This window comes from Crinia signifera, chromosome 4 (genome assembly GCF_055691185.1).
Source record: "Crinia signifera chromosome 4, ASM5569118v1, whole genome shotgun sequence".
In the NCBI taxonomy this organism is placed as follows: Eukaryota; Metazoa; Chordata; class Amphibia; order Anura; family Myobatrachidae; genus Crinia; species Crinia signifera.
Window position 1 is genome coordinate 23,505,684 of NC_139220.1, and position 16,129 is coordinate 23,521,812.

General features: G+C 41.0%; 1 protein-coding gene across 2 annotated transcripts in view; it reads left to right on the forward strand.

The window, feature by feature from the left end:
- Positions 1-4,185: 4,185 nt before the first annotated feature.
- The window catches only part of GABRG2 (gamma-aminobutyric acid type A receptor subunit gamma2), a 132,246-nt gene continuing 120,302 nt past the window's right edge, over positions 4,186-16,129 (forward strand). For both annotated transcript variants that reach the window (XM_083181410.1, XM_083181411.1), the window contains exon 1: positions 4,186-4,596. In XM_083181410.1, coding sequence (XP_083037536.1) covers positions 4,478-4,596 — 119 coding nt within the window. In that variant the 5' untranslated portion in view covers positions 4,186-4,477. The remainder of the gene's footprint in view (positions 4,597-16,129) is intronic.

Here is a 16,129-nt window from a genome sequence, read left to right on the forward strand (position 1 = left end):
CACAACTCAACATAAAAGAGAAGTAGAATCACTGGAGCAATTATAGCTGCTGTATAGGGGAGTGTGTAAGGCTCTCAATTGAATATATGAACAAGAAAGTGAATATACTTTTACTGTATACAGTGCTTGGGTTTTACTGATAAAAAAAGTCTTTTAATCCAAGTGAGAAGATGAAAAATTCCCAGATGTTTGCCCAGTAGAGAATCCTGTTCATTTAGAGGTAGATGGCATTTGAATATAAGCAGTCACTGATGGAAATTCTACCTTGCTTTGCGGCTGTGTGGAAGAACTGAGATTTTGGTGGTCCTCTTATTTAAATGATGAACTGGACCCGGAGTAGAGAGATACAGCAGTGCTCAAAAAGGCTTGACGCATTTCATTGTGTAACCACATCTTCTTCAGAGCTGGAGATGCCCACAACTCAATCTGCCCAAGCTCAATAGCCTTTAGAATTGGGGGGCCCTTGGGCAGCTGCCCATACGTTAAGATGGCAGTGCGTGCGCATCTCAGTTCATATGCATTGAATAACACTGCCAAAGAAAAGTCAACTTTTGCCACTACAAAGCAGAAGCAAAAGTAATATTAGTAGATAACAGCTGCTTTTTGGTTGGAAATTGGCTGGAAGATATAGGGGTTTAGCCTGTTTTAATTCCACATGGTTCAGACAATTTGAAGATCTAGCACTGCAGTGTTGTTCCAATGCAGATGCAAATGCACAAAAAATCAGCTGTTCCCCCTGAGCCCTACCTCTACCATCTTGCTTCAAAAGTTTCCACTGCTGGGTTCCTCCTGGCAGTGTTACTGCAGGGTGCAGGGAGGAATCCACAAAGATCCCTCTTCTGAAAATTAGAGGGAGCTTAATAAATTTTCATCATCATAAACACGTAGGCTGTCCACTTCGGTTCTGCAATGTCAGCTGGGGATGTCCATGATATCTCCTGCATTAACAATATAAGGACTACTTCTGAAACTTAAGTTTCACAAAACTAAAATATGTTTTCCAATAAAGAAGAATGATGAATAGGATCTACCATGAGATTTAAACACTGGGTTCAGAGCATAGCCAGATTAAAGTGGGGGACCCAGGGAGTATTATTCTCTGGGCCCCCTCTGTCAGGCCCCTCAAGATGGAGGATACAGTACATTTTATTTTTCTATGTGTATTTTAGGGTAGTTTAAGCTCTCTTTTGTTCCACAAATAAATATAATTTTAAATATAAAATAATTGTCACTCAATTAGGTGGAGCTATATCAGTACCCAGGCATAAACTATTAGTTAAAATCTAATATATATATAAGGCATACTTCCCAACATGACTCATTCCAGAAGGTACAAAATCCTCTCTACTACCCCTTTCGCATTGCACAAATAACCTGGGTCTGACCTGGGTTGTTGCCAGGTCGACCCAGGTGCAGTGTGAAAGGTCCTTTTGAAAGATCCAAGGTCCAGCAACACGGCAATCTGACCAAGGGTAAAAGAAAGGTTTTACACTATAGGGATCAGTATTACATCAGTGACCCGGTTTATTGCTGGGTTGCTGCGGGAAGCTTCACCTTACAAATGCCAGGTCGCTCCCGCGATGGACCTGTGTCGAAATACTGGGTACGACCACAGCATTTGCAATGTAAAAGGGGTATACCTGGACTTAAATAATAATTGCAATCATGTGTTGAAATTCCTTTACTACAAATCGCATAGATAAACACAGTTAGCATTACTGCCTCACAACACTGAGGTCATGGAATCGATTCCCACCATGGCTCTAACTGTGCAGAGTTTGTATATTCTCCCCGTACTTGCATGGGTTTCCTCCGGGTACTCCGGTTTCCTCCCACAATCCAAAAATATACTGGTAGGTTAATAGGCGCCCAACAAATTAACCCTAGAAAGTCTGTGTGTGTGGGAATATAGATTGTAAGCTCCACTGGGGGCAGGGACTGATGTGAATATACAAATATTCTCTGTAAAGAGCTGCTGAATATGTATGCGCTATATAGGAAACTGTTAATAAATAAATAATAATCTTGGGAGGTATGCACAATTAAATAATATACGACCACCTTTCCCCCGGGGCCCCCTCTCTTAAGTGCCCCAGGAACCAACAAGCCTTAACCCGGACCTGGCTCACAGGGATCAATGCATAAAGCAATAAAAAGAGTGAAGAAGTCTGTCTGTGGATTGGTTGCCATGGGTACTTCACCCTTTTTACTGCTTCTTGAATAGACCCCAGAGAGTCCTGTAGTAAATAGTAGAGTAAAGTAATGCCTGAAGATTATGTGAAACATTTTTTGTTTCCTTTATTTTACAGTATGTCATTACCTGACAGATGACGATATCCTGACCCAGGATAACGTTTCCTGCTACTGAAGTTGTCGCATGACAGAGTTTTCCAATTTGAAATAAAATGTCAACAATAAATAAGAAAAATATAACAATTCTGAATGAAGAAAATGTTTTCTCAGCGTTTGAAAATAAACATACATTTTTAAATATAGCTTTTGTACATTTTTAAGAAAAATTTAGCTGAGAAAGATTCTGGTATTATGACTGACACATATAAAAAATGACAAGTACAGGTAAATAAACAGCACAGAAATAAAATAAAACTACAAGCATTGCTTTGCATTGGTTACCTCTTTTTAACATCAACAGATATTGGGTCTGATTCAGAGTCAGTTGCCTTTTTGATTCAAAAGCAAAACTCCTGCATGCAGAGTCCCCCCCCATTGCAGAACTTCGAATGCATCACAGAATTGCACAGGATGCAACTCCGGTTTGAGCCTTTCGTATGTGCAGACGTGTGAAAATTGTCTAATAGCAGTTTTTGCACCGAAGCGTTCAATGCTGAATTAGGCAATAGTCTAACTTTCATTTATTTGTACTTTAGGCCTGGCAAAGAGACATGGGTAGACATGAATCAGTATACAGTATGCGGTCTTATTGTGTATAACCAGGCCTATTTTTGTGCAGGCTCCAGCAGGAACTGTGGCCCTTATTCTAGTTCACTCTTTCTGACAAAATATTTCTTAGATGGAGAAAACCATGTGCACTGCAGGTGAGGCAGGTGTTACTTGTGCAGAGATAATTAGATTTGGGTGGGGTTTTACACCTTCCTCACCTGCAGTGCACATGGTTTTGTCCATCTAAGAAATATTTTGTCAGAAAGAGTGAACTAGAATAAGGGCCACAGTTCCTGCTGGAGCCTGCACAAAAATAGCCCTGTGTATAACAATATGAATACCATTGGGGAGTATTTTGCAGAGCCTTGAACTTTACTTCTCCATTGCCAACAGAACCAAATATTGGAATACCCTAAAGGCAAAAGTGTTAGTGCTGTATATCACTAATGTGACTAACTCAATCGTTCTGTGACCTATGGGCAATATAGAAAATTGTGTACTATACTATTTTTTTAAATGTTTTTTTTTTTAGTTTTTTTTAGGAGGAGGCGGAGTTACAAATATCAAATGCAACATTTTATCTGACAAGTTATAAAACAGTTGGGCTAAAACGCATGACTGATATTAGTCTAATTCCAAGTAATAACTATGAATTCAGCTGATAAGAGAGATACATAAGAGTGTATGTAGGTATGCATGTATGTATGTATGTATGTATGTATGTATGTGTGTGTGTGTGTACTGTATGTATGTAAAGTACCTTACAGTATGTGTGTGCATTGTAAGGTGTGTGTGTTTGTACAAGGTTGTGTGTATATTATTACTGAGAGTGTTTGTGTTGTGTATACAGTACTTTATTTGTTGTGTGTGTATAGTACTGTGCCTGTGTGTTTTACTGTACACTGCTGTGTTCATTACATTTCATTACAGTATTGCTGTGTGTGTACAGTACCCACTGCTTATTTGCCCAATACTGTGTAAATGTATGTGTATTTGCTGTGTGTGTATGGTATTGTTGTGTTTGTACTGTAGAGAGAGAGAGAGAGAGAGAGAGAGAGAGAGAGAGAGAGAGAGAGAGAGAGTGTGTGTGTGTGTGTGTGTGTGTGTGTGTGTGTGTGTGTGTGTGTGTGTGTGTTGCACAGGATTGTGTCTATATAGTAAAAATTGCTGCGTGTATAATCAAAGGTTAAAAATCACTGGGGAAGGAATCACGCATGTGTTAATCTTTAGTACTGCAGCGGCGTGCATAAATTCCACTTTGACCTCCTAGTTAATCTGCATTCATAGCTTCCACTCTCCCCGGCAGATTTGCAGTGTATGTGTGTGCTGCTTTCTTCTTCCCCTTCTAGCAACCCCCCCTCCCCAGATTCTTGCTGCTAGAAGTGGTGCTGCTGGTGCATGAGCCGTGGGCTGGGGGGGGTCTGCAGCCACAAGACGTGCAAAGCGGATCCCATTTCTTAAATATTAATTCTCCTAGCCTGGCGGAATGTATCATTACAGCCAATGTACCTGGTAGGGGGTGGGGGGCACCACGGGACTATTCCATTTGCAACAAAGACAGGAGATTGAGGGGGGAATGGCAGAGATGTGTTCACCAAAGAAGCCAAATTTTGGAAACAATGCGTTATTTAATTTTACCTTTTTTCATCACAAAATGATCCTGTGGATATTCCTGCTTTATTCCCTCATCCAATGGTAAGAGCGATGTGTTTTCTTTAATTATTGTTTGCCTTGATGCTATGTGCATAGTTGTGTGTGCACTGCAACATATGTATATATATATATATATATATATATATATATATATATATATATATATATATATATATATATATATATATATATATATATATATATATATGACATTTGTGATGCTCACGGTGCACTCATCCAGACTAATTGACACAGATAAACAATTTTCTATATACCTTGCGACGATTCATTTATTGCCTATGTGACACGTTATTGTTGATCACAGTTTAAATGAAATAACAATCACACAGACACAAACACACATCTGCAAATGGGTAGCTCTTGCTGTATCCCAGCCTGGCAACATCATGGCTGTGCTGCTATATTTCAGTGTATTATTCTGCATTTCTGGTTGCCTAGAAGAGAAGGGAATCAGCAATCAGTGTATGAAGCTCTTGCTACAGTATAGACGACTCATAGAATACATAGGAACGTTTCAGCACCGCGGACAGCGGCGACCGTTCAGGACCATGGACAGCAGCCTGGCTTTACATTGAGAGATAAGGGACACACATTGTTAAGTCGTGGAGCCCATTAAATACACTGAACGCCTTCATTAAATGCCTTACACATCAGCCATTTAATATAGTGTTATTTGTAGCTTCTCTCTTTAAATCTGCCATGTTTCCCCCACCTTTTCCTCCTGGCTAACTGCAGTGGTGAATCTTGCTGAAGCAGCTGAACACTGTGCAGAGTGTACTGTATAATACTTGGGTTAGCAGTATGTGCTGCTGCTGCTGCTGTTGCTGCTGCATTGCCAGGTTATTAATCTGCTGATCTCTTTTCCAGGCGACGTGTTGTTAATTAATGCTGCCATGCACATTCCTATAATCAGTGCTGAAAATAGCCTTAATAAAGAAGTGATGTGATTGGTCATCATAGTGCAGACTGCAACATGTCACTGAGGGGCTGCCATGTTGACGTGTTGTGTCACGGGAATGAGGGCACCGTGTCCAGTGGCCATCCAGCTGTGATATTGTGCGCCCATGCATACACACAGACAATTCTTTTTTTTTTTTGTGGTTATACAACACAGACGACAAAGAATTCTCAGTACAGCTGTGCTGATTTGCCAAAATGGCAAGATATGGGCCTGCATTGCATACATTATGGACGTAAAGAGTTCACTATTTCATAACACTGTTGTTGTTTGTGTATTGTTGGTGCTTTTTAGTGGAACATAAAAATGTGGAGGTGGCGTGACATCATTTGCTGTAGGCAGCCTATTCATCTAACTTTGAACATAGTTTTTTTTTTCTTTTAAATGGTGTATTTAATGTATTTGTACCCTGTAGAGATTCAAAATTATGCATGCTGTTCTACACAACCTACAACGATTCTCATTCAGTAATCAGCCTTAGAAACAGAGTAAATTTAGGCAACAACGTATACGTGTACTCAGAAATTAATTTTTGTTTACACTAGGTGTGTGTGTGTTGATAACAATTCTTGCTACAGTCTATCATCTATCGAAAGATAGATAGATAGATAGATAGATAGATATATAGATAGATAGATAGATAGATAGATAGATAGATAGATACAAACATACTTACATACAGGTAGTTGGGATCGGTTTATAATGGAGATATGCAAAGTTGTATGAAATTTTCCGTACTATGTAGAGTTTGAAATGACCACATGGTTCCCATGGCAATATAATGGTTTGGGCCCCCTTCCTCCATTTGTCAGAATATAAGTTATAAAACATTAGTAAAGTAATCTGGCCTTGTCAAGGCCCACTGAGCCTCCGGTCCTGCTCAGTGTTTGGTGATGCGAGCATTGAGGTTCAGATTTGATTTACTGTTCTACATAGTGACATAAATTGACATTTACTTGTGTTTGCAGACTGCTACGTTTATAGTCTATATAGTTATAGAGTAGATCGGTGAGAATAGGCAATTCATTTTGTTTTGTGGTTCGGTTGTGCAAGGCCATGGGGCTTAATAACTGCCAGTTATTGGCACTCTCTATGGTCCACCCAGTATTGTGACTTTTCAGTGAAGAAGAGCCAGCGACACAGAGGAAATCTAGTCTGGAGAAGAAATATGGGTTGGGTATAAGAGTTTGACAACCCGAATGTCACCAACAAGAAAGGGAGCAGTTGAACCCAGGATGGATATCAACATGTTAATAATGTAACATAAAGCAGTTGACATAGAAAACTTTATCATTTAAATATGACACGTCACCATCTTGTTTGAAGTTGTAAAACTGACACTGTCGAACTGACCACTACATCTAGAGCCATGTATTATGTATGGGACATAAGAGGGGGACCAGTAGAACCAGGAAAGATGCTGATGTGGAGGTGATGTACTACTAAAAGAAATAGGGGGAAATTATGGTTTTGGGGGGTCTAGAGAAGTTTAACCCTTTGAGGACCAACATCTCTGTGAGATATGTTCAAAATATCCTCTAAAAATGTCGCTCACATGTGTTATATAAATTCAGATAAAAAAATATTGTGTAAAAAGAAAAAAGATTATATTCCATATATAAGTTAAACATGACAGGCCATTATGATTAATAAAAATATTTGCTGGGCAATTTTCACACATATTTTGACAATTTTACTCGGCACTGAAACGGTCAGCGTCAAACATTTGCTGACAGTTGTTGAACAATTTCAAAATGTGCTTAAATTTATAATGATAGATTGATAGATACATGATAGATAGATAAAAGATTTGATAGTCAATGGTTTACGTAATCCAAATTTCCATTTATTGCAGGCAGTCCCATCATGCTTTGCCACAGGTTTGCCATGCCTGATATACTGTATATAGATGAAACTTTTTCAAAGAGTGATGGGGCATTCCCAGTCTAGCGCATCCCAGTCAGATGGAGTGCATCCAATGGGACCTAAATCAGTACTTGAGCATTCACTGGACCCATAATGCGCAAGTGCAGCACTTTTCATCAACTTTGGACACGTTACATCTGCAGATTGCCAGTGATTGACAGTCTGTTGTCATTGGGTTTCAGGGAGGGGGCAGAGGTGAGTGCAGATTTCCATAAGAGAGGTGTGTTACCTCTACTTTTTGGGATTGACAAGTCCAGGATCTGGAAGATGAAGATTTTCTGGCCTCTTTGTTGGATCTTTGTTGTATCTGCTGCAATCGGATTGTGCCACCCAGCCGGCCGATGGTGTTGCAGCTGATCTGTTGCCGCGTGTGTTGCTTGACATAACTCCTCTTTTAGACCAGACACAGCTCAACAAATTGGAATGCTTTATTTTTAAAACTAGATTTTTTTTGACAATGCAATAATTACGCAGTAAATGTCCCATGTGTGAACCAAATAAAATAGAAAACTATGATTAAAATAATCAGATATCAGGATCAGGTTATGTGGCACACATTATTATTATTATTATCATTGTTTATTTAAATGGCACCAAAAAGGGTTCCTCATTGCCTAACACAATACATAAATGAGCAAAACAATAAAGCAATTAAATAATGAATTACGAATTTCTATTCTAAGCAAAGCACATGGGGAGAGAGGGCCCTGCTTATGAGAGCTTTCATTCTAAGAGAATGGTACACTGGCCCCTACCTAAGTCGAAAGGGCCCTCAATGCTAACCCTGCATCCATCAAATGTATTTATTTTGCAGAGAACTCATTAGTTAGTGAATACATAGCCAAAAGCCATATCCTAAGAGATATATGCATGCACAATAGACTCCTAAGTGCAATAGAGTCCTACAGTAAGTGCATGCATCGGTGCAAGAGGAATGCCACATGGAGAGAGTATGCAGGATCTCGCTAATGATGAAAGGCCCCCGAGGATCATACTGTAGTTCCAAAGATAGAAGTCAGCTAATTTATTCTTCTGTCTGCATGTACTCAAGTTATAAGCAAATCTCTTATGTCATTAAATAATATTTAAATATGCTCCATTTAAAAAAAAAAACATAAAAACGTCACAATGAAATCCTATGTGCAATATACATTGCCAAGAGATCTTTTGGGCCCAAATTGGGGGGGGCAGCCAAGTGAATGGGTGCATGGTCTTGCCCCATTATGAACACCGGGGGGCTTTTAAGAGCTGGGTACTTTCATTGTGCTTCCCCGCTCACAGCTCCTGTGCATGCACCTACGTCCAGAGGCGTAACTAGATATTCATAGGCCCCATAGCAAAAGTTTTCAAGGGCCCCCTATTTAGCAACTGATGGTGTTAAATGTGTGTAAAACATTACTTAAACAGTAAAGATGAGCCCCCTTCAGCTCTGGGCCCCATGCACCTATGGGAGTTACGCCCTTGCCTACTTCTATTGCTTATATACAGTTTGACCAACAAAAGCTAATTATGGAAGAACATGCTGATCAAATATAAGAAATGTTAATAGAATTTGAATCAATATTTTGTAGGTGAAATCAAGAAAATCTCTGCATTCTTGCATTCTGTAGTTCTCCCAAGTGGCGTCGAGATGGGGGAGGGGGCTGGTACTTTGTACACAGGCCCGGGTCCCGCTCCCCCTTTCCTCCTTGCAGGGAGCCGGGCAGTGGGGAGAGAGATGATAGGATTCCGCCTCAGCACAGCCTCTCTCCCTAGCTCTCCTAAGCTGGGGACAGAGCTGCAGTGGCAGCCTGTCATCCCTGTCCCTTTGTGTGTGCAATGAGGCATACTCCCGCCACCCCCTGCGCAAATTTCAGGATTTTTTTCCCCATGGAAGCGTGGCCACGCACCCTCCCAGATATCACACCTCTGCCTGGCGGCCATGCCCCTTTATTTTACCGTGGCCCGGTGGACCTGTCGGTGCCGCTGGTTCTCCCACAAAATGGGTTGATACTACCTTATTTCTTCAAACCGCCGGCCATCCCTCCCACTTTCCAGCTTGGAAATGCCTCCGCCTGTCTTTCAGGCAGAGGCGACTGCAGTTTTTCAATGAAATCACAAGACTCGTCCTACACATGCGTAAGACGGCTCCTGCATGGGCACATTACCCCCACCATCGGGAAGTGCGCTGTGATTCACACATGTGAATGCTGTTGAATGAGGCCCATTGTGGATCAAGTAGTGGGGGATTATTTTTTTCTGAAACAACAATAGAATTTGGTAACTAGGTGGTCTGTTAGCAAGCTAGACAACCATATTTTGAAACTATTTGATATGCTATTCTGTTCTGTTGGTAAGATATTAACAAAGATTCTAGAATATTGGTTAAACTTTATAGGCCAGATGCATCAAGTTTCAAAATGTGATAAAGTGGAAACAAACAGTTAATCAGCTCCTAACTGCCATGATCCAGGCTGGGTTTGAAAAATGACTGGTAGGATCTGATTGGTTGTTTTTTTAGCACTCTCCACTGTATCACTTTTTGAAGCTCGATGCATCTGGCCCTATGGGGGTGATTCTAATTGCCTCGCTATACAGCGAAAATCCACTGCTTAGCCAGCCATGTAATGGCAATGCGCACGAATACCGACCCACCACCCCTCCTGCCGTCGTTTCCCCTCGCAACCATGTGAGGGATGTGTAACGAAGACACATCACATAAGTCAGTCTCAAATGACTTATATTTGCAGCTGGCGGGACGAAGACAGGATGGGAGGCCGCCCATGTACCCATGTAAACGCCCATCGTTTTCATTGGGATGCGCATAAAATTCTGATCATTCCCATGGCCCAGTGCCGCCACCGCCCCATCCACCCCCCATCCCTCGCTCCCCTCTGTGAACTGCCAGGCGAGTGAGCGACTCGCTTGCGGCCATTCGCAGTCAGTGTTTGCACATGCGAAGAAATGCGCAAGCCCAGACCATCAGGGCAGGTGTTGAGTTCAGATAACTACGTGTGATCCAAAATCAGACCCTACTGTATATCTGTTATTGTTAATAAACATGATCATTACCATCTGCAGCCAAGTCTGTATTTAGAATCCAGATTCATTCTTCCTTACTGTACACACTAACTCAGACTGAAAAGCTTGTTTTACACCTGGCTTGGTTCTTGAAGGAGCAAATGACAATTATTCTGTTCTAAATATTTTCTTACGTAAATACTATTATCGTTTTAAGGAGAAGGTAAAAGCCAGAGATCAGTTTGTTACATTTGGGTTATTTACATAATGTGCTGTGTGCTCTAGCCCATAGCAACCAGCCGGAATCTGTTGTTTATCTAGCCTGAATTAGAAAATGAAAACAAATACCGTATTTAAACTGGTTGCTATGGTTACAACACATTTGTGCACTGTCTGTCTGACAGTTTTTATTGTTCGGGTGATATAAAAATAAAATATATTTTATCTGTATCATTTTATGGCAGGCTTAACTCATAAAAACTGTTGGTCACTATGTCAAAACCTGTCATCACTTCTACTGCAGGGAACGGCATGATCTCATCAGACCTGTAACAGATGTGATGACACCGTTGATAGCAATGTTTGAAGTTTGTTCACATAAAGAACTGTTCTAAATCTGAGTTACTGTGATTCACAGGTTTGCCAACCATTTACCTGCGGCTGTGTAAAGCACAGGTACCGTGCATACTGGTAGGCATGTGTGCATGTCTGAGAGAGAGAATTGTTTTAAAGCCATGGTTCAGTTCTTGATTTAAGTATTTCTGTATCCGTGAAAATAAAATATCAAAACCAACGGTACTTCCTCATCTTTGTGACCACAGCTTGCGCCAGTTACGTTAGATGCTTTCAGAATAGCATCACCGTCCGCTCGCTACAACTTTACTCAAGGTAATTGATGGTGGCATGGACACAGGATGGTGGCATGGACACAGGAGGGTGGCGTAGACCCAGGGTGGTGGCGTGGTATGCAAAGATTCCTAGTGGAGTTTGTATATTCTCTCCAAGCTTGCCTGGGTTTCCTATGGGTATTTCGGTTTCCTCCCATAATCCTTAAAAAAATATACAGTACTGATAATGTAGGTTGATTGGCTGCTGTCAAAAAACCTGAGTGTGTAAGTGTCTGCTTCTGGCAGACTAAATGGGCCAAGTAGTTCTTACAGTATCTGCCATCAAATTTACTAAGATGGGAATTCTATTGAAGATTTAATGTTGACCATAGCATCCAATCAGATTCCATATATTGTCTTCTAGATGGCACTAAATAAATGAGAAGTTGAATCTCATTGGTTGCCTTCCATTCTTTAGTAGAACTCTCATTTTGCTAAATGTACACCTTTGTTACTATGGGGTAGATGGTATGAAGCATTTGTAATGGAGGAGAAGTGAAGTGGCCCATGACAAACAATCAGCACTGAAGTAACATTTATAATTTGTATAATATAAAATAATACAGAGCGGCTGGTTGGTTGCCATGGGCCACTTCTCCTCTGGCTCACTTCTCCTCCCTTATCACTACGTCTTACATCTACCCTCATTACCAAAGAACATTTCCACTAAAAGTAATTTGGTGAGAGCAACAACCTTCTGAATTTTTCAGATTTGAATACAGAAGTATGTTGCCGCAATGAAAACATATGTAGTTACTCAGGAACATGTCTTTCCATATCTGCACATTTTGGGCACCCTCGTAGTTGAAAACTATAGATTTATTGCAGCTACAGTACTGTACACTATCATTTCAGTTTTCGGCAATCTGCAGTACTTCTTGCTTTACGAGATGACGTAAATCTTGTCAGTGCAGTAACTTTCTTGATTTGTATTCACTACTTTCTTGATAAGCCTGACGTATAGTTTTCCGCAAATGACAACAAACTGGCTGATTGTCATTGTACCATCTCGTTATAATTGTACTATATGCTTCTTTCTGTAGTGTGCAGCCTAATGGAACATAGTTTAAATTTCGAATTCTATGTAAACATTGTGAGTGCATATGTATAAGGTCAATTCTTGTACTGAATTACGATATTTTCAGGGTTGGGATTCTTGAGATTGTCAAGAAGTTGTGAAAACACAAAAAAGAAATACAATACAGAGCGTTGCGCTGCTGGGTATAATGTATTAAATTGGAACTCCGAATACTTCTGTCAGCACAAAATGAACTCGGACACACTGTTTAGATAAAGTAACAAATTTTATATTTTAAGATCTAGTTCATTCTAAAAAGCACAATCACATAAAAATACAAGACAAAAAATAAACAATAAAACTAAAATTAAAATAATATATAGTTAAACCATGTAATAACAGCAATTTGCAATTGGGTCTCCACGTTTTTGTACATCAAGTTTTTGTATCCAAAACGTATGTTGTAGATATATACTAGCATATAGTCACAGTGAGTATCCACAGGCTGTCAGCAATAAGAAACACAGGAATCCACAGAACATTGGGTTAGTAAGCAGGAGATGATGTAGTTAGCAGCAGTCTTTTTAGCATGTAAGCAGACACGCATATATGATGGCTTGGCCGTGTTAGTAGTGTGAATTAAACAGGGTTAGTTTATAGGAAGCAGTATGTTTAAGCTCCTTTCCTCTGCCTTAAATCACCTGTGGCCCCCACCAGTAAGTTGGCTCTGATGATATCTCACCCCACTGTTGGCGGCATGCGCCACTTGTTTGTAGGTAGTCCACTCCGTGGGAGGCAATTAGTAGTTGTTCCGTATGGGGCACCTTTTCAGGCACAGACAGTAAGTCCTTTACCATGTGCAGTGGGGGATAGAGAAAAGCCGGCCGTTCGCGTCACCACTGGACGGAAGCCGGAGTAGAGTGTTTTGGAGCAGCAAGTGCGCTGACAGCGTGAAGAGTAGATGGAGACCCAGCGCAGGATATTTGATTACGTCAACGCGTTTCGTTTCCCAAATTACCTGGAAACTTTCTCAAGACCTTGAATTTCAGTTTTATTGTTTATTTTTTGTCTTGTATTTTTATGTGATTGTGCTTTTTAAAATGAACTAGGTCTTAAAATAAAAAAATTGTTACTATATCCAAACAGTGCATCTGAGTTCATTTTGTGCTGACAGAAGTATTCGGAGTTCCAATTTGATACATTGGGGGAAATTTACTAATATGGATCCGTAGGAAAAATTTGTATTTTCCTAGGAAAATACAAATTTTTGGAGTGTATTTGTATTTTTGGCATTTACTAAGCCAAAAATACAAATATTCGTATTCATATTGATGGGGCATTCGTATTTGTATTTACAAATACGAATGTCTACACCATCGATAGAATACGACAGGAATCACCATTCAAAAGAATAGTGGTTCCTGATTTACTAAGCAGCCGTATTGAAAATACGGCTGCTATTAGGCGTGAAATGCCCGGCCGAATAGGACAGGAAAATACACCTTATTTTCCGGTCGTATTTTCCGGTCGTATTTGGTCGTATGTGCCGCTAATACGAATAGTTACACCATCGGAGGGTTACAAAGCAGTCGTATCTGACTGCTTTGTAAATGACCCTCCAGAACACGACTTTGCATATGACTGAAACAGTCGTATGCAGTCGTAGGAAGAATGCAAATACGAATTTACGTATTTGCATTCTTAGTAAATTACCCCCCTTATACCTAGCAGCGAAATGCGCACTATTGTATCTCTTTTTCGTGTTTTCATTTCTTGTGGGTAAAAGCATACTCACAGATGATGCATGCAGCAGTGGGTATATAAATATTACAATTTACTATCATAATTATTTATTACACCTCCATTGAAGCGCCAGGTTTTTTTGCGATCTGGTAAGGGTTTTTTTTAACCAATTTCCAGTGAGCAAGTTTTCCCTTTATAAAGAAGTTGTGCAGCGATCTGGCTGGATGCACTGCCTCGCTGCACCCTCACAGATCCGCCTATTTTTTTGCCTAAAATAAAAAAAAAACCTTGCAGGCCTCCTGCTCGATTTTGGATTAATGTGAGTGTGCGCACTCCTGATAACTGTGGTATACAATGTAAGAAAGTTGTATGCAGGGTTTTTTCAGGGCAAGATTAACAATGAGGCAGATGGAGCTGCAGCTCCAGGCCCCCCATTGATAATAGGCCCACAGTGGCAGTCCTCTCTCCCAGGCCTCCGGCTCCAGCACTCTGAGTCTCACCCTCTGACAGTGACTGTGACAGCAGTTGAAGAGCAGTGCAGACAATGTGGAGGCCACCCCTCCCATCAACTCAAGTGGGGGGGGCAAGTAGGGCGAGGGGGGTTGGTGCATTTATTTGATGTGCATTATATATATATATATATATATATATATATATATATATATATATATGTGGCACTGCTAGTGCAAAAGCGGCACTGCTATTGTGGGCATTTATTATGTGTATAAGCAGCACTGCTGCCATGGGCATTGTGTATAAGGGGCACTACTGTGTAGTATATCGTGAATATAGGGTAGTACCGTGTTTTGTAATGTGAGTAAGGGGCACTACTCTGGTGTAATATGAAATAGGGGCATTACGTGCGGTGTCATTTATTTATTAACAGTTTATTATATAGCACAGCAAATTCTGTTGACAATCAGGTTGTGCTACTTCGGTGTACTTTGAATCAGGAGTATTAATGTGTGATTATGCCACTTTGTGATACCACACTCCTTGTTTGCGCCACGTGTCTTTGGTGTGCAGTGTTCCTTTAGACCGTATGGGGGTTAGGTCCTTTGTGAATTTCAGCTCCAGGCCCATGTGGACTTTAATCTGGCACTGGGTTTTCTGCTTTAAAAACCATGTAGTGTGACAAAAAAAGGCTGATAATGACCTGTCCAATAGTCTCTGCGGCTCCTGGTGGATGACTGGAGGGGAGGGTCTGCTAGAAGATACAGATGGAGCCCCTCTCAACTATCTTCTTTAGGTTGTGGCTCACCATGGCTATCCTATTATTCTCAGCTGCAATACAATACATAGAACAATGCAGTAGGGGATTAGCAGAGTAATCCTATTACTCACTTAATCCTATTAAAGGGCTAGATGAGGAGGGCTCCATCTGTATAGTTCTCCATGCTGCTTCCCCTAGACACACACAGGGTCAGGAGAGGCATGGTCACACACACACAAGGAAAGGGGGGTTGATGGGTGTGGTCTAGCACCCCAACAGTCGGTATTCTGACGATCAATATACCAACTTCGGAATCCCGACTGACGGTACTCCAACATGGGGTCAAGCGCATAGAAGCCCATTGCGGGCTTGGTGGCTTGCTGCGCTCACCACAGGCTCTGTTCTCCGTCTGGGTCAGGATGTACTAAGCTTAAAAAGTGATAAAATAGAGAGTGATAAACCACCAGCTCCTAACTGCCATGCCACAGGTTGTGTTTGAAAAAGGACAGGTAGAAGCTAATTCGTTTGTTGTTTATCACTCTCCATTTTTTTCAAGGCTTAGCACATCTTGTGCTCTATGGGGGTCGTGGACATCCATGAGAGAGAATAGACCCAGTAAGTCGGGATTCAAATGTCGGTATACTGACCATCGGAATCCCGAATATACAGAGGTCATCTGGCATCATGGGGTGACACCAGGGGTCAAACACATGCACAACAAGGGTCACGTACCTGACTGGGGTCTCACACATACTGCACACACACCACTGCTGCAGAAGACGGGATCCGCACAGACTGGAAGAAGAAGA